The sequence below is a fragment of the Exophiala oligosperma genome (genome assembly GCF_000835515.1).
Source record: "Exophiala oligosperma strain CBS 72588 unplaced genomic scaffold supercont1.8, whole genome shotgun sequence".
Classification (NCBI taxonomy): domain Eukaryota; kingdom Fungi; phylum Ascomycota; class Eurotiomycetes; order Chaetothyriales; family Herpotrichiellaceae; genus Exophiala; species Exophiala oligosperma.
The window spans coordinates 1,777,315-1,797,719 of NW_015622825.1; the positions used below are offsets into that span (position 1 = coordinate 1,777,315).

The 20,405-nt window shown below is 50.3% G+C and overlaps 8 protein-coding genes across 9 annotated transcripts; 5 read left to right on the forward strand and 3 right to left on the reverse strand.

Annotated features, from left to right (window-relative positions):
- Positions 1 to 725: 725 nt before the first annotated feature.
- On the reverse strand, positions 726 to 3,739 carry PV06_08572 (uncharacterized protein). Its single transcript, XM_016409924.1, has one exon. It carries the CDS (start codon positions 3,506 to 3,508, stop codon positions 929 to 931), a length of 2,580 nt encoding a protein of 859 aa, XP_016260232.1. The 5' UTR covers positions 3,509 to 3,739; the 3' UTR covers positions 726 to 928.
- A 722-nt stretch (positions 3,740 to 4,461) lies between these two features.
- Positions 4,462 to 5,540, forward strand: PV06_08573. Of its 2 annotated transcripts, XM_016409926.1 has the most exons (4): positions 4,462 to 4,736; positions 4,798 to 4,884; positions 4,946 to 5,073; positions 5,126 to 5,540. In XM_016409926.1, the coding sequence occupies exons 1-4, from the start codon at positions 4,675 to 4,677 to the stop codon at positions 5,194 to 5,196; spliced, it is 348 nt and encodes a 115-aa protein (XP_016260234.1). In that variant the 5' UTR covers positions 4,462 to 4,674; the 3' UTR covers positions 5,197 to 5,540. The 2 variants fall into 2 exon arrangements, with proteins under 2 accessions (XP_016260234.1, XP_016260233.1); XM_016409925.1 differs by having other exon boundaries at positions 4,946 to 5,540.
- Positions 5,541 to 6,073: 533 nt separating this feature from the next.
- PV06_08574 (uncharacterized protein) lies at positions 6,074 to 7,501 on the forward strand. The gene is made up of 2 exons (XM_016409927.1): positions 6,074 to 6,945; positions 7,010 to 7,501. Exons 1-2 carry the CDS (start codon positions 6,219 to 6,221, stop codon positions 7,255 to 7,257), a joined length of 975 nt encoding a protein of 324 aa, XP_016260235.1. The 5' UTR covers positions 6,074 to 6,218; the 3' UTR covers positions 7,258 to 7,501.
- PV06_08575 (uncharacterized protein) lies at positions 6,116 to 9,599 on the reverse strand. The gene has a single exon (XM_016409928.1). It carries the CDS (start codon positions 9,537 to 9,539, stop codon positions 7,503 to 7,505), a length of 2,037 nt encoding a protein of 678 aa, XP_016260236.1. The 5' UTR covers positions 9,540 to 9,599; the 3' UTR covers positions 6,116 to 7,502.
- A 206-nt stretch (positions 9,600 to 9,805) lies between these two features.
- On the forward strand, positions 9,806 to 12,074 carry PV06_08576 (uncharacterized protein). The gene is made up of 4 exons (XM_016409929.1): positions 9,806 to 10,836; positions 10,889 to 11,734; positions 11,783 to 11,899; positions 11,953 to 12,074. Exons 1-4 carry the CDS (start codon positions 10,687 to 10,689, stop codon positions 11,977 to 11,979), a joined length of 1,140 nt encoding a protein of 379 aa, XP_016260237.1. The 5' UTR covers positions 9,806 to 10,686; the 3' UTR covers positions 11,980 to 12,074.
- A 762-nt stretch (positions 12,075 to 12,836) lies between these two features.
- Positions 12,837 to 15,003, forward strand: PV06_08577 (uncharacterized protein). The gene is made up of 4 exons (XM_016409930.1): positions 12,837 to 13,074; positions 13,132 to 13,305; positions 13,387 to 14,704; positions 14,799 to 15,003. Exons 1-4 carry the CDS (start codon positions 12,979 to 12,981, stop codon positions 14,972 to 14,974), a joined length of 1,764 nt encoding a protein of 587 aa, XP_016260238.1. The 5' UTR covers positions 12,837 to 12,978; the 3' UTR covers positions 14,975 to 15,003.
- On the reverse strand, positions 14,991 to 16,973 carry PV06_08578 (uncharacterized protein; the record flags this gene model as incomplete). Its single annotated transcript, XM_016409931.1, has 6 exons — positions 14,991 to 15,289; positions 15,360 to 15,551; positions 15,602 to 16,174; positions 16,290 to 16,669; positions 16,751 to 16,814; positions 16,874 to 16,973. 6 exons carry the CDS (start codon positions 16,971 to 16,973, stop codon positions 14,991 to 14,993), a joined length of 1,608 nt encoding a protein of 535 aa, XP_016260239.1.
- Positions 16,974 to 19,172: 2,199 nt separating this feature from the next.
- Positions 19,173 to 20,354, forward strand: PV06_08579 (uncharacterized protein; the record flags this gene model as incomplete). Its single annotated transcript, XM_016409932.1, has 5 exons — positions 19,173 to 19,176; positions 19,229 to 19,359; positions 19,415 to 19,426; positions 19,478 to 19,684; positions 19,761 to 20,354. 5 exons carry the CDS (start codon positions 19,173 to 19,175, stop codon positions 20,352 to 20,354), a joined length of 948 nt encoding a protein of 315 aa, XP_016260240.1.
- Positions 20,355 to 20,405: the final 51 nt, after the last annotated feature.

A 20,405-nucleotide genomic window follows, 5' to 3' on the forward strand; every position in this document is an offset into this window, starting at 1 on the left:
TTTTTCCTTTCCCGGTGGGATTTTTTTCTTTTCAAACGACTCTCGAGTTGAGGTTGGGTTGGAGGTTGGTTTTTTTCTTTTCTTGATCTCTTTTCGGTTTCTTGCAGATGAAAAAGACATACGGCTCCTTGTGTGCTAGACATGTTTGAATCCCTAAGCGGTTGGATGAGTGAGTAGGTAAGCTCGAGTCAGTTCGAGTCAGTTTTCTGATCCAACGGCCCTTTTGGTCTGAATTTTTTGGTTTGCAGGACTGTGAACCGGAAGTTTCTGCAATGCCTTTTTTTATTTTCCGAACGCGAAGCATGGATGGTGGCGATGATGATGATGATGATGCTGGTGATACTGAATCCTTGGAGGTCGTTCGGGCCAAAGAGGCAGGCCAGTGCTGGCATGTTCATGGCATCTTCAACATCCCCCCCCGTGTGTAGCTACCATTGAGGTTATACTTCCAGAACGAACATGACTGGTCGGTCAACTAGAAAGGCCGGACTCTGTACAGTGAAGAGGATCAGACCTTTAACAGCTACGTAATGTGTACCCAATCCAGTACATGTTTGACGGTGCCGGCCGAATTTCTTGTGGTATATTGGTACCTTCTAACCTCCTACCCTACATACCTGGTAGGTACCTAATGTACGTACCTAGGTGCTGGGATGTAGGTACAGTAGCAGCAGAGTTCCAAGGAATAGGTAAAGAGAGTAAAAACGAAAAGACAGGATCAAGAATCTGTTCGAAACAATAATCTGATTGTTGTCCATCTCAATTCTGACTTTCAAGAAATCTGTCACTGTCACTATCACTATCACCGACTCGCTCACAGCCTTGCGAGGCTGGCACAAACATACGCCTATCCTGTCCTCCTTTTTTGGTAAAGCATCTCAACAGTTTTATCGATGCCATAGCAATAAGAACAAGAACAGCAACAAACTCAATCCGCAATTCGTCTTCTCTTTCTCGCCGTACCAGTTGTCGGGACAGGTGTCGATGCAGTCGCCGAGTCACCACCAGCATCATCTTCATTCAAGGCAGAACTCACGCTAGATTGCCTCACACTGGCACTGGCACTACCATGACCATGCATCGTCTTGACGTTGGATCCCGTCGCATCATCCCCACCAACACCACCGCCGCCACCCTTGAGTCGTTCAACTTCAACTTCTCGCCACTTGCGTACCGAGGCCATGACGTCCTCAAACATTTCACGAGCGTCCGAGATGATACCACCCTCGTCCACGGGACTTCCTTCGCTGGAACTGGTGCTGTCAGTGTCAACATCGACGTCGACATCTCCACCTCGTTTTCTCGGACGAAGAGACCGGCCAAACCCTCGTTCAGACGTAGGCAGCGGATTGAACATGACCGCGTTCGCGAACATCCTCACCAGCTCCATCTCGAGCTGTGATGAGTTCACGATACCCTTGGGTGGTGTCAGATCCTCGCTCTTCTTGACAAGATACATGCCATTCCCCAAGGAACGTTCACCCGTTTCAGACGTAGGGCCTGGAGCGTTCTTGGTTGGTGTTTCTTGACCAGACCGGTCTTCTGCCTCGAGAGTTTCAATCGCCCCAAGAGCCGCCCGTCCACCCTTGGAAACAGCAGCTTTCACGCTCTTGAGGTCCTGTGGGCGGAACACCAAGTCCCTGTATCCAGGAGCATCACGCTCCGACAGTGGCCTGGCGAAGATTCCAGCCAATTTGTGAGACGTGATATCGTTCAGAAGGAGCTGGGCAGTCTTTGAGAAGTTCTTGGACACATTGACCAGTTCCACGTCATGCGAAGGATGACAGGGTATTTGTGTTCGTCTCGGGGAAGGTAACGGAGGAGTCGCCGAGTCACGACCTGGTGAACGCTTTCGCTTGACAGCCGTCTGTACCTGATCATTTTTTGAAGTCACCATACCCTTCCGTGATCTCCCAGCGCGACTCGTTGAAGGTTGTGGCTCTGTGTCCGACGGTATCGGAGCCGGCGTGCTCGGTGGTTCGGCCTTGATCTTCGATGGTGGCCGTCCTCGGCGTTTCTTGTCCGTTGGTGTCTCTGATGTGAATGAGGCAAGTGACTGGGATCGTGAGCCATCGACACCAGGAGTTGCGCTCGCCCCACGTCTGCCTCTCACGTCTTGCACCGTAAGGGAGTTCTCGTTTCGTTCTGCTGATTTCCCGACCTTGTTCGAACGTGATGGCGACTCGACATCCGAGATTGGACTGACATCTCTTTCGCTCGGACGGACGGGGCTCGACTTGCGCGCAGCACTTGTAGATTCCGGCCTTCGTTTCCAACGTGTAGAGGACCTACCCGTGTGTTGCTGGCTCGGCGTGCTTCGGGGAGCCGGAGTTACATTGGCAGAATTAGGAGGTTGATATGGTTGATTCTGCCACACTTGTGCTGGAAGCTGGCCAGTCCATTGGACGGGTGTGCCTTGATACACTGGATATTGCTGGGGGTTTTGGGGCGTCCCATACGGATAATAGCTGTTGGGATATGGCGGTGGAGGGTAGTTTTGTGGTGGATGATGTGGCCAGGGTTGTTGATAGCCCGGATACGCCGCGAATTGCTGTTGTGGCATGTGAACAGGAGATGCTCTACCTTGACCAGATGGAGACCGTCTTGAACCGGGGTATTCGACTGGAGGAGGCATGTTTCCATGAGCCGGAGGCACCATTTGCATGGGATATCCCTGAGGAGGATATGGAGGATTGTTTGGCACAAAGTCCTGCCTCTGAGGCGAAGGGCGCGGATACACGCCTTGCGCCGGTTTGGTCTGCCTTGGAGCTTGACCATGCTTGGGCTGTTGCGCAGGCTCTACAGATGAGTTGGCCGCGGGAGTCGCAGGAGAAGCTGATGCAGGTTGCGGCTGCGCGACACGTGCCGTAGGCACAGAGGGTCCTGGCTCTTTTGGTGTAGCTTTCGAAGCCTGGTCTGCTCGACTGGCGTCTAGACCCGCTTGTAGTTGCGCAGCAGCGGCATCTGGACTGGATTGACCATCCTGAAGCTTCGGCGCAATATCTTTGGGTTGAGATTCTGCTTTCGTATCATCACCACTGGCTTGCTTTTCCTGCCCTTCCTCGACCTTTTTCTCTAGCTCGGTAATTTCAGCTTCTATCCTGCGATATGCCTCCTCTTCCAACCGTATCTCCTTGATTGTTTGCTCTCGGAACCGCGTGTAGAGTTTGTCTACCAGGGATTGGAGCAACTCTTCCTCGGATCGATCATGATTCCCGGTAGATGGGGGAGGTGAGGCTGACAGTTTTCGTTTGCGCGGATTACCATCATCGCCATTGACCAAGACCAGACTCGTTTTCTTCTCTTCAACCAGTAGTTCTTGATACAAGCCTTCCAATGCAGCCGCGGTCAATCGAGTCTGGTCATAGTTGTTGTTGTCGCGAATGAGGTGATTCGAATTGAGCGACTTTGCAATGTCCTCAAAGGCTGAAGTATCGGAGCCATGACGAGCGACCGACTGGCAAAATGCGAGAGTCTCGTAGGGTGTATAGGCTTTTAGTGAAGGCATCCCATCGTCGCGAGAGAAAAAAAGGGCAGGCCAAGGTCACTGTCGCAATCGCCCAAATGCGCGACAATGCCCTATTCCCGTGGTCGAAGAGGCAATCTGAGCGTTTGATTGATGAACTAGAGATCGAGAAACGCGCCGATCCAAGTGTGGTACGCGATGGAGACGATGAGTGGTCGCGGAGACGAGATGATGGAAAGAAATGTAGTGACACGAAATTTGATGGGTGCTAAGGATTAAGGATTTGGAAAAATTGGCGAAAGCTGGACAGTTTTCGGCGAAGACGATGCTGTCTGTACCTGAGAGTCGTTGTTGTAGTAAGGCTATTAGAGTCCGCTACCCGGGGTCTAACTAGGCTACTACGGGGGATCCTTAGGCTTGATAGGCCTAAAAGGTTGACTAAACGCACTAGGCTTAGGGACAGTCGGGGGGGCGTTCGTTAGGGACCAAACAATAAAGGATCATGAGCGGCTATAGACGAGATTTCATTCTCTTCCGGGCTTAGATTTATTTGATTTGACCTGCAGCGATGGTTGCAAAGTCTTTTAGGTAGGTGATTAACGGAGTCACAGAGTAAATAGGGCATCTCGCTTTTTCAGGGACCGTCATATGTAAATATTTTGTTATCCACAACACAGACCCATGAACCTTTCAATTTCACCTGATGCTTTTGCTGGAGTCGAACGAGTCCTGAAGTCAAGGATCTGCAAATGCCTGGGGTTTACATGACAACCCCTGTTGCCCCCTTTTCTCGCTTAACATGCTAGGCAAAAGAGAGAACTGATTCAATGGCGGTGACTGCGGTGGCCATATCTCACACCCAGCATCCAACATCACCAGCATCATCATCATCAAGCACTTCTCTATACTTTGCTGTCCATCTCCTCCTTGCCTTAGTCGTACCTGATCTGAACCCCAAGGTTGTCATCTCCCTCGCTGTCTGCCTGTCTGCCTGTCTGCCTGTCTGCCTGTCTGCCTGTTTGCCCGACGCCTGCATCTGACTCCCTTCGAGACCCTGCTCACTTGACTCATTCAAGCCCGAGTGACACACGCAAGGCGTACTCCTTGTCCGCGGTCGGTTGTGATCCCATAAAGTACGAATACCTCCCTCTGCGACATTCTCGACTTCCTCGCCTCGAGTTTTATTCGCTATACACCCGGGAAAAACAATGGATGCTTCACACAATATGAATGCCGATGCAGGCTGGAAGAGCAACAACAGACCTCAATCGTGAGATGCCACCCCCCACCATCTCTGTTGTTGATGGACTTACTAACAACAATGGGGTCAGGACTCTAGCCCAAGACTTCTCGGCGACCTTGGACGAGATGTTCAGATTGAACGGGGTCAGTGCCCTTGAGGATTCTCTGGTGCAAAAGTGAGTTTGGTTTACTTTGTTGCCTGGCGCAATTGTCTCTACTGACACCCGCCACCATCAGAAAAGATACTGTTCAATCCCAACAGTACCAACTTGAAGACCTCGAGGCCAAATTACGAGAGGCAGACCAGAGACTAAAGCAACTCGAAACCAAACACCGTCGCACGCAAAGCGAGATGAAGTTCGGAGGTCGCCAGAGACACCCCGTGTCATGTCTTGTCAATGCTGACGACGAGGACAGCAGCGGCGAAAGCGACGCCCTCGGGAGATCGTCACCAGAAGACGAAAGATCGAGACAACATTGAACGATAAACATGGCACATTTTAAAAACAAAGCGAAAGAAACATCATGAGGTTTTTGGGGGAATGGAAACTGCTGGGGGGAGGGAAAAACTTCTTGATTGATTTCGTTTTCTACTCTTTTTTCGTATATACCCTTTTGGCATGAGCAATTGGCAACTTATTCCTTGTTGGCGTTTTTTGGCTCTTGTGTCACCTTGGTTGTTGATCCAGGGTACAAGTTTGAGACAAAGTCATTGTTGGGGATCAACGCTTCATTAAACACGATAGTCGTGCTCTGTCTCGTTATGGATGGGAGTATGCTACATATCTGTCTCTTTTTCCTCCAGACCTAATGATAATCCTTTGCAACATTGTTTTTTTTTACTTCTAGCTGGTGACTACCTTGGGAGGATGTTGCATGTGGTCGACGGCCTGATGTTCTCCCGTCTACTGCGTATATCTCTCAGATGGAAGAGAATTCGGCGACATTCTGAGATGAAGTTTTTGAGTTGCTTACATATCGAACACTCCGTCTGGGACGATCTACCGTCCTCGTATGGAGTGAGTGTACGCGGTTTAAACCTCGAATGCCCCTGTAGGCGTCATTGTAGGGTGTGGTGTCGAGTTACCCCTTTGAGTTATCGGTGTCTTACCTCATCGCTCTCCCACACGGCACAATATCAAGGAACTCAATTGAACCATTGGAGCACCGGCAATGATTTATACTCTGTAAACTAGCTAGGTACGAGGCTTATCAAAGAAAAGCATAAGGCACGCAGAGGGTATTGTATGTCGGGTAGTTTACCATGTACGGTGGAAGTGTATGTGCATATGTCAGTGTTGGTGCTGACGAAAAAAAATATAAATATTCTTCGGTGATCTCGGTGTAGACTGAGGAATACAAAAACAGGAAAGAGACTGTACTCGTTCGGAGTAAATACTCAAATACTACAGTTTATTACTTGACATTTCACTGTACTCATCTATATATACACCAAGTATACCACTCGATACTTTTAAATCCTCCTACTGTACAAGAGATACTCTACATCATGTCCGCTATGAAAGCAGCTGTTGTCCACGAAGCTGGACCACCCAATATCCTCAAGATCGAATCCATTCCCATCCCAGCCCCCAAGGACGATGAAGTTCTCATTCGCGTCAAGGCTTTCGGACTCAATCGATCCGAGATGTTTACTCGTCAAGGCCATTCGCCGGACGTCAAGTTCCCGCGCGTTCTCGGCATCGAGGCTGTAGGCCTCGTCGCCAAATGCCCAAGTGGACGGTTCAAGGAAGGGCAGAAAGTAGCAAGCGCCATGGGTGGCATGGGCCGTGATTTCGACGGTGGATATGCCGAGTACACCTGTGTCAAAACCAAAAACACACAAGCCCTAGACACGAACCTGGATTGGTCCACCATTGGAGCCGTGCCCGAGATGTTGCAGACCGCATACGGCTCGCTGTTCAAATCGCTGAAGCTCGAGTCTACCGATCGCGTCTTGATACGTGGCGGAACAACATCCGTTGGTCTCGCGGCGGCATCGATCGCAAAGAAACATGGCTGTTTCGTCGCCGGAACCACTCGCAGTTCGGGTCAAGCGAGCGCAGACGTCATGAGGAAGAGCGGCGTGGATCAAGTCATCGTCGATGATGGCAATGTCGCGGCCCAGGTTGGTGACAACTTCGACAAGGTTCTGGAGCTTATTGGAACCGTGACCCTCGAGGATTCTTTGAAGTGTATCAAGGAAGGCGGAATTGTGTGTGTGACGGGAATCGTTGGTAAGGTTGACATTTGGTAGTCCTCCGCAACTGCATCTAACGCTGACTCTTTCTCGTGCCACAGGCAACAAATGGACCATGGATAACTTCGCTCCCATGACCGCAATAGGATCGGCCAAATATCTCACCGCATATAGTGGTGGTCCAGACGAATTCATGGATACCCCGTTGAATGATTTGCTGAAGCAGATTGATGCCGGCACCATGCCGGTTCAGATTGGAAAGGTTTTCAAGCTGGATCAGATTGTCCTGGCTCACGAGACACAAGAGAAGAATACTGCTCGTGGCAAAATCGTCGTCTTGACCGGATGAACAAGTTACTTTCTCGTAACGACAAGGTGATGGAAGTGATAGGGACGGTCATTTGTTTGACGCCGAAGAAAAAGTCGGCGGGACGGCTGCAGCGACTGAGACGAAAAAGGACTCTGACCATTCAAGTAGAAGATACTCGTAGTATACGAGTAGCAAGATCACGATGCTCAGACGCTACCAGCCTTTACTAGGGTGATGTCTCTCGTGTCGCTCTGCTATGTTGAATGTCATTGCAGTTGGCCCAGTCATCGTTGAGCCATCTTTGCTCTCTTCCTCGCACCACTCATAGGTTTCCGAGGGCGAGCGGCGCGTACCTCCTTGCGAGGTTTCCCCATGTTCCACATTTGCCAGACATCCAGACACTCCCTTTGTCCAACAAATTTGCCTTCGGGGGTGAAAACCTCAACTTGAGGATATCCGGGGCTGCCTGATGCATTACCGTCTGAGATCGAAGCACTGAAAGGGACAAATCCGGTGGATCCGATAGACAAATCCTCAGAAGTAGGGACATCTTTTTCACCCACGGCCTCTTCGGTGACTTCTTTCTCTAGTGGAGGTGTAGGAGAAAGAGCCCGTTGCTTTTTTCTAACCTGACAGACTAGCTCAACCCACCCAACGCCTTCGATGAGGATATCTGTGGCGTACACCTGGAAGGGCAATTTCCCTGGGTCTACACCTGCTCTGATAACGGCACCGGCTCTTGATTTCGTTACATTCGTCTTGAGCTTGAATCTGCCGGCCGACGCCATGTGAGTTCCAGCGTCCTCTGCCAGGATAGACTCGATTCCACTCTCACGTTCCTGTTGCTGTGCACCGAGCGCCTTTTCGGTGGCCGTGACATGCGATTTCAGTGGAACGAATGCGTAAGCCATCATGATCATACTGGGGTCATTTTCGTCCAGAAGGGGTGTTATGCGGACCAAGCCACCTCCGAGCAGGAGAGATTGGCCAGGTTTGATGTTGTGTTGGGTGACTGTCGGTCGATGAGTCATGACCAAATCCAACTTGTCTTCTGCTTTCACATACTTATCAAGGGCGCTGCGTTCTAAACCAGGCATGTCAATGAGTTCTCCTTTGTTGTTGCCGAAAGGAAGTCGAATAGGCGATGCTGTCGTTCCAGGCAGACTCGATACAATAGGCATGGCCGGGAATGGCACTTCTGGTTGAGGCGGAGGCAAAAGGCTATCAACTGATAAGAATTCGTTTGCCTTTGCATCTTGCTGTCGACGCAATTCTTCATGGACGGAAGCCTGACTAGACGAGCCTTTCGGAAATAAAACTTCAAAGAGATTGGATTTCCCAACATTGAACTTTCCAACAAGCCAGTTCCCACCTCCTCTTTGCCAGATGCTCTCCTTGATGTCCTTGGTCCACCATCCTCGTTTTGCAGAGACGAGGTGGACATTCCCAAGCCTCAAGTTTTGACCTGCACGGCCCAAAGCAGTTCGGAGGATGGCAATGAACCTGGGCATCATTCGGTCTACCATGTCTTTTGAAGGTCCCAATAGATCTGATCGGGTGATGATAAACGACAACGAAGGCTTGGAAGAGAACGAATGTTGTGATCGACGGTTCTGGCTTCTAGGTTTGGCCAGGGATAGCTCCTTGTAGATTGAAGGTATGCAAGACATTGGAAAATCTGCCACATCCATGACATGGTAGACATGGTTTTTGGAAAAAGGGGATTCAGCAATCGAGTCTGCGATGCTCTCAATTGAAGGGTGTGCAATGGGCTGCCCACGAGATTCGTGGATCAATGTATGGCATCGGTCGCATATTGGAAGCGGTATAGGATTTTGTATTTCTGGTGTCTCTTCTGCATCTCGCTCTCGAATCACATCCTGACCACTCGTCTCAATCGCTCCAACTGTTTCTGTGCCATTGTCTCCATCACTAGACAGCCCTATGCGCGGAGAATCTCGCAAATATGTCTTCACAGCTTTCCTCGAGCGCGAGTAGTAGCCCGCCTCTCCAGGTTCGATGTCTTGTGTCAAGGCACCGCAGCCCGGGCATGAGACTGGAAGCCTCCTCGAGGTAAGGATGGCATTGTTCGGCGGTGTGGAGTGCGACGCCGCAGCATTTGAAGATGTCGTCGCTAAGTTCTCAGGTACGGTGTCAACGAAGGATGCATTCGTAGAGTCGCTGGACTCAGTCACCAGAGCACGAACGCAGGTGGGAAGATATGTGCGCAAAAAAGTCCTTTGAACTGGACGAGCAGTTCTCCCCAGTAAAAGAGGTCGACCGAGTCTACATGTAGCTCGCATGAAAGGGACAGGTTGCATGGACCAGCGTGCTCACGTAGGAGTCTGATATCGGGATGTGTAGACAATAGTTGCGGAGGTTGTCAACACAGCATGTGAAAAAGAAGAAAATATAGAGCGTGATACCCGGTTTTGTAGTTGTTTGTAAAGACTATGGCTTTTGGGCGAGTTTCTCTGTAGCCACAGCAAAAGACGGGTATATGGATTTTGACTGACAAAAGAATTGAAAATCATCAAATGGCCTCACGCGTTGCATATTGTATCTGACCAACTTCACTTCTTCTCAACACCTCTTCACCTACCAATAATCGTCCCGAAATCTGCCAAAAAAAAGGACAAAAAGTTTGGAGAGTTGAAGCCCGGACTGGTGCTTCTCTTTTACTTATTCCGACTATGATCACTGCCATCCCCTCCATACCTTGGTCAAGGGATGTTTATCCAGTGATCATGGAAACCCGCTGACTCCCAGTCTAATCCACTAAGCTGGTTTCCAAGAATAAGCCCCCCTCCGAACCATTGGGCCAAAGTGGCGGTTCGACGTGGTGAGTCTTTAATAGTGGCCATCAAGGCGTACTTTGTTGAGGAAAAGTTCACTGGAATAAATATATGTAGGGTACATTTCACGGTATGGATCACTAAGTGAATATATACTTAGTACGTGCAAGTCAGGCAAGTATCCCATTCACCAGTATCAACACTACAACAAAGCACATTAGTTTGCAAGTGATCTGCTCCCACGGAGGCCCATCGCATTGTTCCTGAGATCTGGTGTCGAAATCTCGTGTACCACTGGAAGGTATCAGGTACAAAGGCTGCTCAGCGGAGTAGGCCATGGAGGAACTAAAAGACGTACGGCTAGAACTTCTTGCTCGTTCTCTCATTCCATACCCCGGACGTCAAGGTTGGTCATATCTCCAAGCCTTCGACTTCTCTCCGGCCCGAAACTTGTTCCCCGCAAGTCTGGAGTGGCCCGCATCCAATCGCCGGACTGCCGCGTTCCGTTCTTGTCCAGAGAGAATAGACCCATGTTCGGAACAAACAATTCCCCAGAACAGCGGAGAAAAGGTCATGATATACTCAGCTATGCAAAACATCCATTTACGGCTCAGAATGTCGAAAGAAAGAGTTGAATGTGTTCTTGTGAGCACTTGTACATACCGCCTGCACCATGGATTCGCTTCCCACGAAGAACATTCCAACAAAAGCACTTGTTGTTGAAAAGCCAGGTGCACCTTTCGTACTTGAAGATGTGATACTGGACGAGGTCAGACCACAAGAGCTGCTTGTTGAGATCAAGTATGCTGGTGTTTGCCACACTGTGAGCTTTTATACCTCCTTGGTTGTGTCGATCACGATTGACTTCTTTACAGGACATCGTTGTCCAAGAGGGCAAGATGCCGATTGGTTCATTTCCCGCTGTACTTGGACACGAAGGAGCGGGCGTCATCCTCAGATTGGGTGACGGGCTGAAGGAGTCGGGTCTTGTTGCTGGTGATCGAGTTATGCTAGGCTACTGCTCGTGTATGGAGTGTCCGGCCTGCAATGAAGGTCGGAAAGGAGCTTGCAATAACATAGCAATGGTCAACTTTGCAGGAGCACGAGGACCGGAAGATTCGCCTCTCCGCCTCGCCAATGGAACATCGATCCGGGGAGCCTTCTTCGGTCAATCCTCCTTCAGCAAGTTGGCAATCGTTGACTATCGAGCAGTGGTCAAGTATGACGGGCCTGTTGAAGATCTTTCTTTTCTAGCACCACTGGGTTGTGGGTATATGACGGGTGCAGCTACAGTGTTGAACGTCCTGCAACCAAAGCCATCCCAGACCGTCGCAATATTTGGTCTTGGAGCTGTTGGACTTTGTGCATTGATGGCAGCCAAAAGCGTTCCTGTTGCTGAGATCATTGCTGTCGACATCCTTGACTCGAGGCTAGAGATGGCGACTAAATTTGGTGCGACGAAGACGATAAATGGGAAACAACATGAGAGTATCGAAGCTGCTATTCGGGAAGTGTCACAAGCCGGCGTCGATTATATCGTTGACACTACTGGCCTAACCAAGATGATCAATGAAGGTATCAAGGCTTTGGGCCACGGTGGGACTTTTGCTGTGGTTGGCACTCCTCGTCCAGGGGAATTGGCCGAATTTGATGCTTTGGACATGCTGGTGCACTGCAAGAAAATCATTGGCATCACTGGTGGTTATTGTGATCCTCAGGCCGTGAGTTGCTCTTTTGGTAGTGCTCCGGCACTTGCTGACCTTCAAAAGTTCATCCCTCGACTGGTACAAATGTTTCGTTCGGGCAAATTCCCCATTGACACTTTATCCAAGACATATCCACCTACCGAGATTGAGCAGGCGATGCAAGATATGAAGTCGGGCAAGGTATGATGATCCCAATCTCCTGATTCTCCGAATGTCGACTCATCTGGTCCTAGGTTATCAAACCCATACTATCTTGGTAGCAAGATTTGAGGGTCAATTTCGGTAGAGTCAATGGACACTAATATCAACAAAGCTCTTGACGCTGCAAGATCCTATCTATACTGTGGTTTCAATCTCAAGTTGCTTCATTTTGTGATAAATTACACTTACAATGGGAGCACAATACGCCCACTCAAGCCGAACATTGCAGGCATAGAATCGATATTTTCGACATCCGACGATTGCTTCGAAGCTCTCAATGAAACACTCTCACCAATGATCTAGCTAATTTCTCGACATTTAGAGATGCATCTCATGCACGGACGGTTAGTTTAGGCCTAACTCAACTCCTGGCCATCACAACCGTTGAGCGAGATGAGGCTGCTCGCTGGGTGGTAAGATACGTGACCAAAGCACCTGAGTATCTGCATTATCTTCGACACAACTTATGTGGCGGATCCCTATGTACCGGCAAAGCAAGTCGTTTGAATTGAAGTATTTGGAATGGTGTCTGTGCCGACCTGCTAAGCCTCCCGGTGCCCCTGATCTCAAGACTTTGCAATGCTTACTCGAAGCAAGACGACACCAACTCACATCCGTGTCCACAACAATACTCCGGAATGCAAATTGTATCAGTCCCTGTGGCCAATATCTCTGCACGAAGAGACCAGCGAGTTCGTCCGAGCCAATCACCAGTACCGGAACCGGGTACCGAACAAACAAACCAAGCCTTATGTTGAGCCACATGGACATCAAGCTCTCCTATTACGCCATATTTAATCATGGACAAGGCTAATGGCGTAATCGCTAAGCGTACCATGTACAATTACAATTACAATTACAATTTCTGCGTCCGTATGTCGATGGAAGCCTGGACCTGGGGGTTTTGGGGGCTGGCGGAGAACCCACGATTGACACGACATATCTTACTTACCCCGGCTTCTCCGTGGGAGGTCTTTGATATAAAGACAAGATATCACAGGGGATGGCTGCATGTCGCTGTCAAGTAAGCAGAGAGATAAGTGGAAGTCAAGAACAGAATGGAAGAAGAAACAGCTACTCGTACTGTCACGACACCGCCAGAGGAAGAGGAGGTTTTGGACTGGAAGCCCTTCAAGACTTCGTTTCTCCTTTTAGTATGCTCACCCTCATTGTGCAAGAGGAAATCAATGACCGACTGACTCTCCAACTAGGCACTATGCAGCCAATACTTTTGTCAGTTGCTCTTCATCGTCGGCTCAGGCGTTTATCCCCGTGATATCGCGGCAGTGGTGGGTGGAGAATCCATTGCTTCATGGCCAGCATCATCTATTGTCATCCTTACGGCTGCTTTTGCACCTCCAGTCGCACAAGCTGCTGACTACTGGGTAAGTCCCTTCCTCAACCGTGTGGACAGTGCGATCCTCATAACATCCCCATGAGTCCTCTTGCGCTGACAAACGATGCAGGGCCGAAAATGGCTTCTGGTCATTCCAACGTCTTTTGGTTTGATTGGTAGTATAGTTGTTGCAACAGCCCAATCAATGCAAGTGGCCATCGTGGGATTTGTGCTCGGCGGCGTGTCGTTCGGTGCTCAACCTCTCGTCCACGCGGTTTGCTCGGAGATCATCCCTCGCAAGTATCGGTCCTACGCACAGTCATGCATCAACAGTTCGATAGCACTGGGCGCAATCACGAGTCTCACAGTCGGAGGTGCACTGACGAACCACCATCCGGCCGGGTTCCGCACTTATTGGTACATCTGTGCCGGGGTGTATGCCTTTTCCACCATCATCATGGCGGTTCTGTACAACCCACCCCCTCGAGATCTCCAGCTGTCGATGACGTTGAAGCAAAAACTCCGCGCCTTAGACTGGACCGGGTATGTCTTGTTCGACGCCGGTTTGGTTTTGTTTTGTTTGGGGTTGTCGTACTCCCAAAACCCATTCGGCTGGACCAATGCACACATCCTGGCGCCATTTCTACTGGGTTCCGCCATATTGATCGTTTTGATCATATACGAGACCAAATTTAAAAAGGACGGATTGTTCCACCACGGTCTGTTCGGTCATCGAAATTTCCCTCTCGCCCTGGCCGGTGTCACGATCGAAGGGTTCGCGTTCATGGCCGCAAACGTCTACTTCCCTTACGAGATGGAGACGGTGGTAAGTGGCATATCGACGTTTCGGGTTCTCATAGCCTACGCCGTTGGGTTTGTCACGCTCTTCGCCGTCTCGACGACCGTGGGCATCTACATTCACAAGACGAGGACGGTACGAGGTCCGGCCATGGCTTCGTTCGTCGGATTCCTAATCTTCTTTGTCCTGATGGCCACGAACAAGGCGTCTACCCCCGAAGCCCACTTTTGGGGATTCATCACCTTTTATGGCGCCGGCTTGGGGACGTGTCTGATCACCTTGGTCACCGCGGCGCAACTGTCGACCCCACCCGAACTCATTTCTATCACATCTGGTCTGCTGGGTTCACTGAGGAGCGTGGGCGGCGCCATCGCGGTGGCCATCCAGAATGCCATCTTCAACCACGGATTGACCTCGAACCTCGTCCCCAAGGTCACCGCGGCAGTCGAGCCGTTGGGTTTGACCGGCGACACGATCGGTCCCTTGATCGGTGACCTTACCGGTGGACAGGCGGAAGCGGCAGCCAAACTACCCGGAGTCACTCCCGAGATCCTGGAGGCAGCAAGCCTGGCGGTTACAAAGGCCTTCGTGATTGGTTTTAGGGATGTCTTCATTTGTACGGCTGCTTTTGCATTCTTGGGTCTCGTCTGTAAGTGTTCCAGACCCTATCTCGTGGTTTTGACAAAATGCACAGCGGAAACTACTTGGAGAAACTATCCTAATTGTTCTGATGTCATTTTTAGTATCGGCTTTCATTCGAAACCCAACCGAAGAATTTAACGCCCATATCGACGCTCCACTCGAGAAGATTCCAGTCAGACTTGGTGATGTCGAGAAGAATGACGCCGGGGAGAACAGTAAGCTGCATCACAGTGAGGAGGCTGAAAACCCGAAACCAGAGAATGTGCTAGTGGAGTGATGTACTACCGGCCAATTCAGAAAATGGCAGTCTTCTCGTAATCGGGAAACACGTTGGCCTTTGCGTCGTCGTGTTCTTTGAGGATGGTTTTCCTCTTGGCTGGAGATCTCACGGTCAACTTGACCGGGAACTCGTACGCACAGGCGGTGAGACCTTCTCGGTAACCGGTGACCATGCTGGTGTCTGGCTCGATGGGTTTACCAGTCTTGGGGTCGGTTGCTTTTTCAATGTTGAATGCCCATAGGATCTTGGAAATTGCGTGGAACAAGTTTCGATCGGCGAGATGGATACCGGGACATAGACGTCTTCCGTTGCCTTGGAGTAGTGAATATGTTAGGGAAATAGAGCTAGAGATTGGGGAGCATGTGTCTGCAACAAAACTCACCATAACCGTAATGATCTCGATTCTCATAATCGGCAGAATTTGCATACTCGGATGCCAGAAGAGTTCTACCTTTGTAGTGATCCGGGTCGAAGACGTCGTGATTTGGGAATTTGGATTCATCATGATGGAGACCCCAGACATTGAGGAAGATTGTTGTGCCTTTGGGGATGAGTTTACCATCTACCCATTCATCTGGACATAGTGTCAGTATTTGGTTCTCGAGTGGTCTCGTGTGAAAATACCTTCAGACAAAGCGTGTGGTACAGAAAGAGGAGCGACCGGCCTCCATCTATGACTTTCCTTGACGATTGCAGCCACGTAAGGCAGGCTCTCGTAATCCGACCAATTGGGAACGCGGTCGTCTCCCACCACGGCGTCGATTTCGGCTTGGGCTTTTTTGACGATGTGCGGGTTCGTCACCATGGCCTGCATGAATGAAGACAAGACGGAGGCAGAAGTGTCGGATCCGCCCTTGATGGTGACGCCGGACAATAGAGTGATTTGGTGAGTGGTGAGACCGGTCTTTTCTTGTTGGTCCAGCAATCGGTCGACGACGGTGGGCATGGGGCCCATGGCTTCACGTCTCTTCTCGACCGTCTCGCGGAGTTTGTTGTACAGGGCGTGCATCTCGTCGTGGACCACGGTGGCCCGGGTGACCCAGTTGCCCAAGAATCGTTCGGGGATCAGTTTGAGAAAAGGGAAGATGTCGACGGGTGGGGTGGCACCGAATTCGTTGATCCGAGCCCATTTTTCGAGAAGCGCGTTGAGGCGGATGATGTAGGTTGAATCGATGGACGGGGAGCGAATGCCGTAAACTGGAGACGCAGTATCAAAGAGTGTTAGACCCATAATTCTCGGACCGATAGGATGGCATCACACGGCGTTCGCGCCAGAAGCAACGGAGGTAAACATTGCCAGGATAACACATACCGATACTGGTGATGACACTGTTACTGAATCTCTTGAGATGTCTCAGCCAGTCGTCGGGAGACTTGAGCATGTCGTGAAGCATCTGCACGGACTCGGCCTGTTGGATCTTGTGGTGGTCATTCTCGCACATCTTCTCTGTGAGGTCCTGGTGGATCAGTTTTCTCATCAACCTCCACGCGGGAGTGTTGTTCATCCATAACAAATGATCCCCTTCGGTGATGATGTGCTGGCTGACTTCGTTGGTCGGACGCTCGCTGGAGATGGCGCTCCTCTTGTCCAAGAGTTGTTTGACGATTCTACGGTCCGACAGAACAACCGCCGTGGCCGGACCGAGTTTGAGCGTGTACATGCCTCCATATTTTTTGGCCCATTCTGTGAATCTTTGAAACGGAGTGAGTCGAGGATCTGGTGTGGCACAAGAGGAAGGGGAACTCAAGACGTCGCCACGAGCGATAACTTACTGTAGATAGACTTTTTGCTTGGGTAGTTGATGTAGATTGCCAATGATGGGTAGTGTTGGAGGACCTATCCAGGATATATGTGTGAGCAGCCATTTTGTAGTAGAGTTCTGTCTCTTCACATACCATCTGGCATGTTACGACCTCTTCTACCCACAAAGAGCAATACGTAGAGAATCAAGCCCGCAGCGAGGACTGCGCTCGCTTGAAAGACGTGGAGAGCCATGGTTGTTGGGACTTTGTACAGAGAGAGTATGATAGAGATTTGGTCCCTAAGACACTGGCTTGAAGGAGTATGTATAGGACAGCCAGATGATGGACACACGCATGCTTCTCCAATGACTCGTCATAGGTTGGTCAGTATTTAATGGATTTATCTCGATTTGTCGTCCTTGACCTTTGAGCTTGAAATCATCAAACCCCAGGGCGAAACCCCAGTCGATCCCTGGGCTGTTTCTTTGCCCGACCGTGCGACGTGGCAATCCAAATAGCCGTTGATCTATGGAGGGCGTAATAGCCTGGTCTTGGTAGTAGGACCTTCCTTATCCACTCGAGGTAAAGTAGCTAAGCATGGAGCCGTGACGGGATTCAGGGTGCGCTCAGGCTGAACCTCAGGCTCAGAGGTTGTGCCCCTCACTTTGGAACCCTGTTTTGGGCTGGTTAGATGTCCAAAGCCATTTCAGTGGGCTACTACTGTATCAGTAATGGGTTGCCGGGGCTTGAGAGGTCGTGGTCAACCAGTCGGATTCGATGATGTTCTCAGTAAGCAAGACAAAAGAGGCGCTGTCAATCGTTGGAAATTCTACCGTCACGTCGGTTATCGCTTACCGTAAACAGCATTGACGCCATCACAATTTTTTTCTTTCCCCGGGCCAGTTCTTGATTGATCCCCACAATGTCGCTGCCTGTATGGAGTAAAAGAAAGGTAGTTTTCGGTACCCCAAAGGCCCACGCGAGGTGGAGACTTGGAACTAGATAACCCCTATGAGGAGACGAACATGACTTTCTCACCAGTACGGGAGTTGGAGATTCAATCATTGCTGACGGCATTGTTTGTTCTGGTACGGGGTGACCGCGTAGTGTGTCGTTGTGTCGTTGGATAGTCAAGATACGAGTACGAAGAGTAGCAGATATTGATGAAAGCTTCACAGGTGAATTTGGATAAATCTCTGGACATTGACACGATTGTTTTGTCTGTCACCGTAGTCTAGTCGTTACCACTTGGTGGGATTTCTCCTTCACTTCGTCCCAGATACTCCTTCAAAGGCTTTCCAGCAACTTCAACAGGCTGAGAGTCTTGCAAGATGTATACGACTCTTGTCCACTCTGTGCTACTCGGGTTCCTCCAGGCGTGATTGGTACCTCGTTGAATGCAAACATCCCCTCGTTGCAAGAGTTGTTTCTCTCCCGAATCCAGAATCAACTCGATGGATCCCTCGACGACGATGCCGTAATCCAAACTTCGTGTGCGGTGCATCATCGACTCGAACCCGGGGGCGAAATCGACAAATCGCAACACCGTACCATTCGGGTTCACGATGCCCATTTTACCGGATGCGAGACGTTGGTCGTGTCTGACAATGTCCACGTCCTTGTTCATCGACACTGGGAATTCAGACGTGGTGAACGGCACGTTGAAAGCCATGCCACCGCTGTCGACCGATTGCCATTTCGCCGGTCGTCGCTCTTGGATCGTGGTGTCTCCCGTGGTAGGGTTATGACCGGTGATGTAAGCCGTCAATCCGGGTAGGTCTTTGGCCAATTGACCTTCCGTGGTTGGACGTGAAGACATATCGGTAATCAGTATATGTAACACGTATAGGTACTTGAGTCGTCGTGTTTGGTTGTTTTTATTGCGATCTTATTTTCGTAATCTCGCCGTGTCTCAACCTCGTCTTTGCAGCGTACTCTTTTCAGGCCGTCCCCAGCCTTTTATGATCCCGATTCAGAGCCAGACCCTTGGAGAAAAATATCTCCGACTACCCTCGTCTGAGGCCAACGGAAAGAACCACGAGACCGCTTTGCAAATAACTCCGGCGGCTGATGGACTGGGTGGCTTGCATTCGACAGATGGGTGGAGACCGAACCAGTTAACGGACCAACCTACGGAACCCCATGTTTCGTGCCACCATGGACCGGCAATCCCTCTTCTGGCTTCGTACGACTCTCCCTTACTCCAGGATCCAGGCCAAGGAGCCTTCGCCTTTGCTTACTGTGCTCGCATTCTGGGTCTTTGAAATCTTGCGACCGAGACCGAGAGATAGTGAAGTAGTGAGTGTGGGCGTGTAAGTCTGAGTGGCGGAAAAGACGCCAACCCCAAACTATTCATATGGTCCCATACATCTCTGCTCTGACACGGAGTACATTATCTTGAGATAAGTGACTTGACTGTCTGTATAAACGTATCTACCCGACCTGAACAACGATGGGTATGTCACCCTGGTCCTCTGACTCTTCTCTGTGCATCGCTGACTTTCCAAGGTCTAACACCGGTGCACTTCTTCTCCCATGGGTCCACGCGTATGCTAGAGGCCGAAACTGAATCTGGGGACTATTGGAGAAAATGTGGTGAAGAGGCACTCGCTCATGGTGTCAAGGGTGTCATTTTGATGGTGAGATTTTGTTATCCTGTCTCTTGCCCACCGTACTCTAACATTTTCATTCTAGGGTGCACACTGGGTGAGTTCTTGACGCTTTTCGAGCTGGCAGGACAATTTCTAAGAAGTCTAGGCATGTTTAGGTGACAAGATCGAAGTCGCAGCAAACCCGAACCCTGGTAAAAGCCCATGTCCATTCGTCGACCCGGCATTGTACAAGGATTGGAAACCCAACCCGGATATTGATGGAGCAGAAAGATGTATCTCTATGCTCGCAAAAGAAGGGTTCAATGTCAGTGCAAACAGGGAGTTTGAATGGATTCATGATACATTCATGGTGGTACGTCCAGACTTACCTGGGCAAGCAGCTCGACAAATCTCTTGGGACCACAATGCTAATTTCTTGTATCTTGTAGTTGATCAAAATGTTTCCAGATGCCAGTAAATGTCCACCAACGACCATTGTGTCAATGAACGCTCGTTACGACCCATGGTATCATGTGAAGGTCGGAGCCACCCTCCGTCCCTTACGGAAGGAAGGATATCTCCTTATCGGCACTGGAGGAGCCGTCCACAACCTCTACCGTAACTACTGGACCGACATGCTTTTGTACAGGGAGTCACTCGGACAAGAAAAACCCCCCGAGTCATGGGCTTTGAATTTCAGACAGGCCACAGAAGACGTCGTCACCAAGAACCGTGGGCCGGCACTCAGAAAGGCCATGATCAGGTTGATGCAGCATCCGGCGTACCGCGAGGCCCAAGCCACCGACGACCATTGGATGCCTGCTCTGTTCGCGGCCGGTGCGGCGGGTGATTTTGAGGACGAGGCGGAACCGAACGTCCTCGCGGCAGAGACTTGGGAGTTGCGAAACATGTGTAATTCTCAGTTTACTTTTGGTACTTACACAAATGCCAGTAGCAGTGCTGGCAAGGGGGATATGGGGTTGTCGTCATCAGACAGGAAGATCAGAGATGCGAGACCAAGAATGGTTACTGCTACGGCTTGAGTTATTTGATAGTTTCAACGGTGACAAGGAACTGTATACGACAATGTTTGA

Coding starts and splice junctions, on each gene's coding strand:
- PV06_08572 (XM_016409924.1), bottom strand. CDS start 3,508: ATGCCTTCACTAAAAGCCTATACACCCTACGAGACTCTCGCATTTTGC.
- PV06_08573 (XM_016409925.1), top strand. CDS start 4,675: ATGGATGCTTCACACAATATGAATGCCGATGCAGGCTGGAAGAGCAAC. Junction 4,737..4,797: donor AGCAACAACAGACCTCAATC/GTGAGATGCCAC, acceptor CAATGGGGTCAG/GACTCTAGCCCAAGACTTCT. Junction 4,885..4,945: donor GAGGATTCTCTGGTGCAAAA/GTGAGTTTGGTT, acceptor CGCCACCATCAG/AAAAGATACTGTTCAATCCC.
- PV06_08574 (XM_016409927.1), top strand. CDS start 6,219: ATGTCCGCTATGAAAGCAGCTGTTGTCCACGAAGCTGGACCACCCAAT. Junction 6,946..7,009: donor GTGTGTGACGGGAATCGTTG/GTAAGGTTGACA, acceptor CTCGTGCCACAG/GCAACAAATGGACCATGGAT.
- PV06_08575 (XM_016409928.1), bottom strand. CDS start 9,539: ATGCAACCTGTCCCTTTCATGCGAGCTACATGTAGACTCGGTCGACCT.
- PV06_08576 (XM_016409929.1), top strand. CDS start 10,687: ATGGATTCGCTTCCCACGAAGAACATTCCAACAAAAGCACTTGTTGTT. Junction 10,837..10,888: donor ATGCTGGTGTTTGCCACACT/GTGAGCTTTTAT, acceptor ACTTCTTTACAG/GACATCGTTGTCCAAGAGGG. Junction 11,735..11,782: donor GTTATTGTGATCCTCAGGCC/GTGAGTTGCTCT, acceptor GACCTTCAAAAG/TTCATCCCTCGACTGGTACA.
- PV06_08577 (XM_016409930.1), top strand. CDS start 12,979: ATGGAAGAAGAAACAGCTACTCGTACTGTCACGACACCGCCAGAGGAA. Junction 13,075..13,131: donor AGACTTCGTTTCTCCTTTTA/GTATGCTCACCC, acceptor CTCTCCAACTAG/GCACTATGCAGCCAATACTT. Junction 13,306..13,386: donor CACAAGCTGCTGACTACTGG/GTAAGTCCCTTC, acceptor CAAACGATGCAG/GGCCGAAAATGGCTTCTGGT.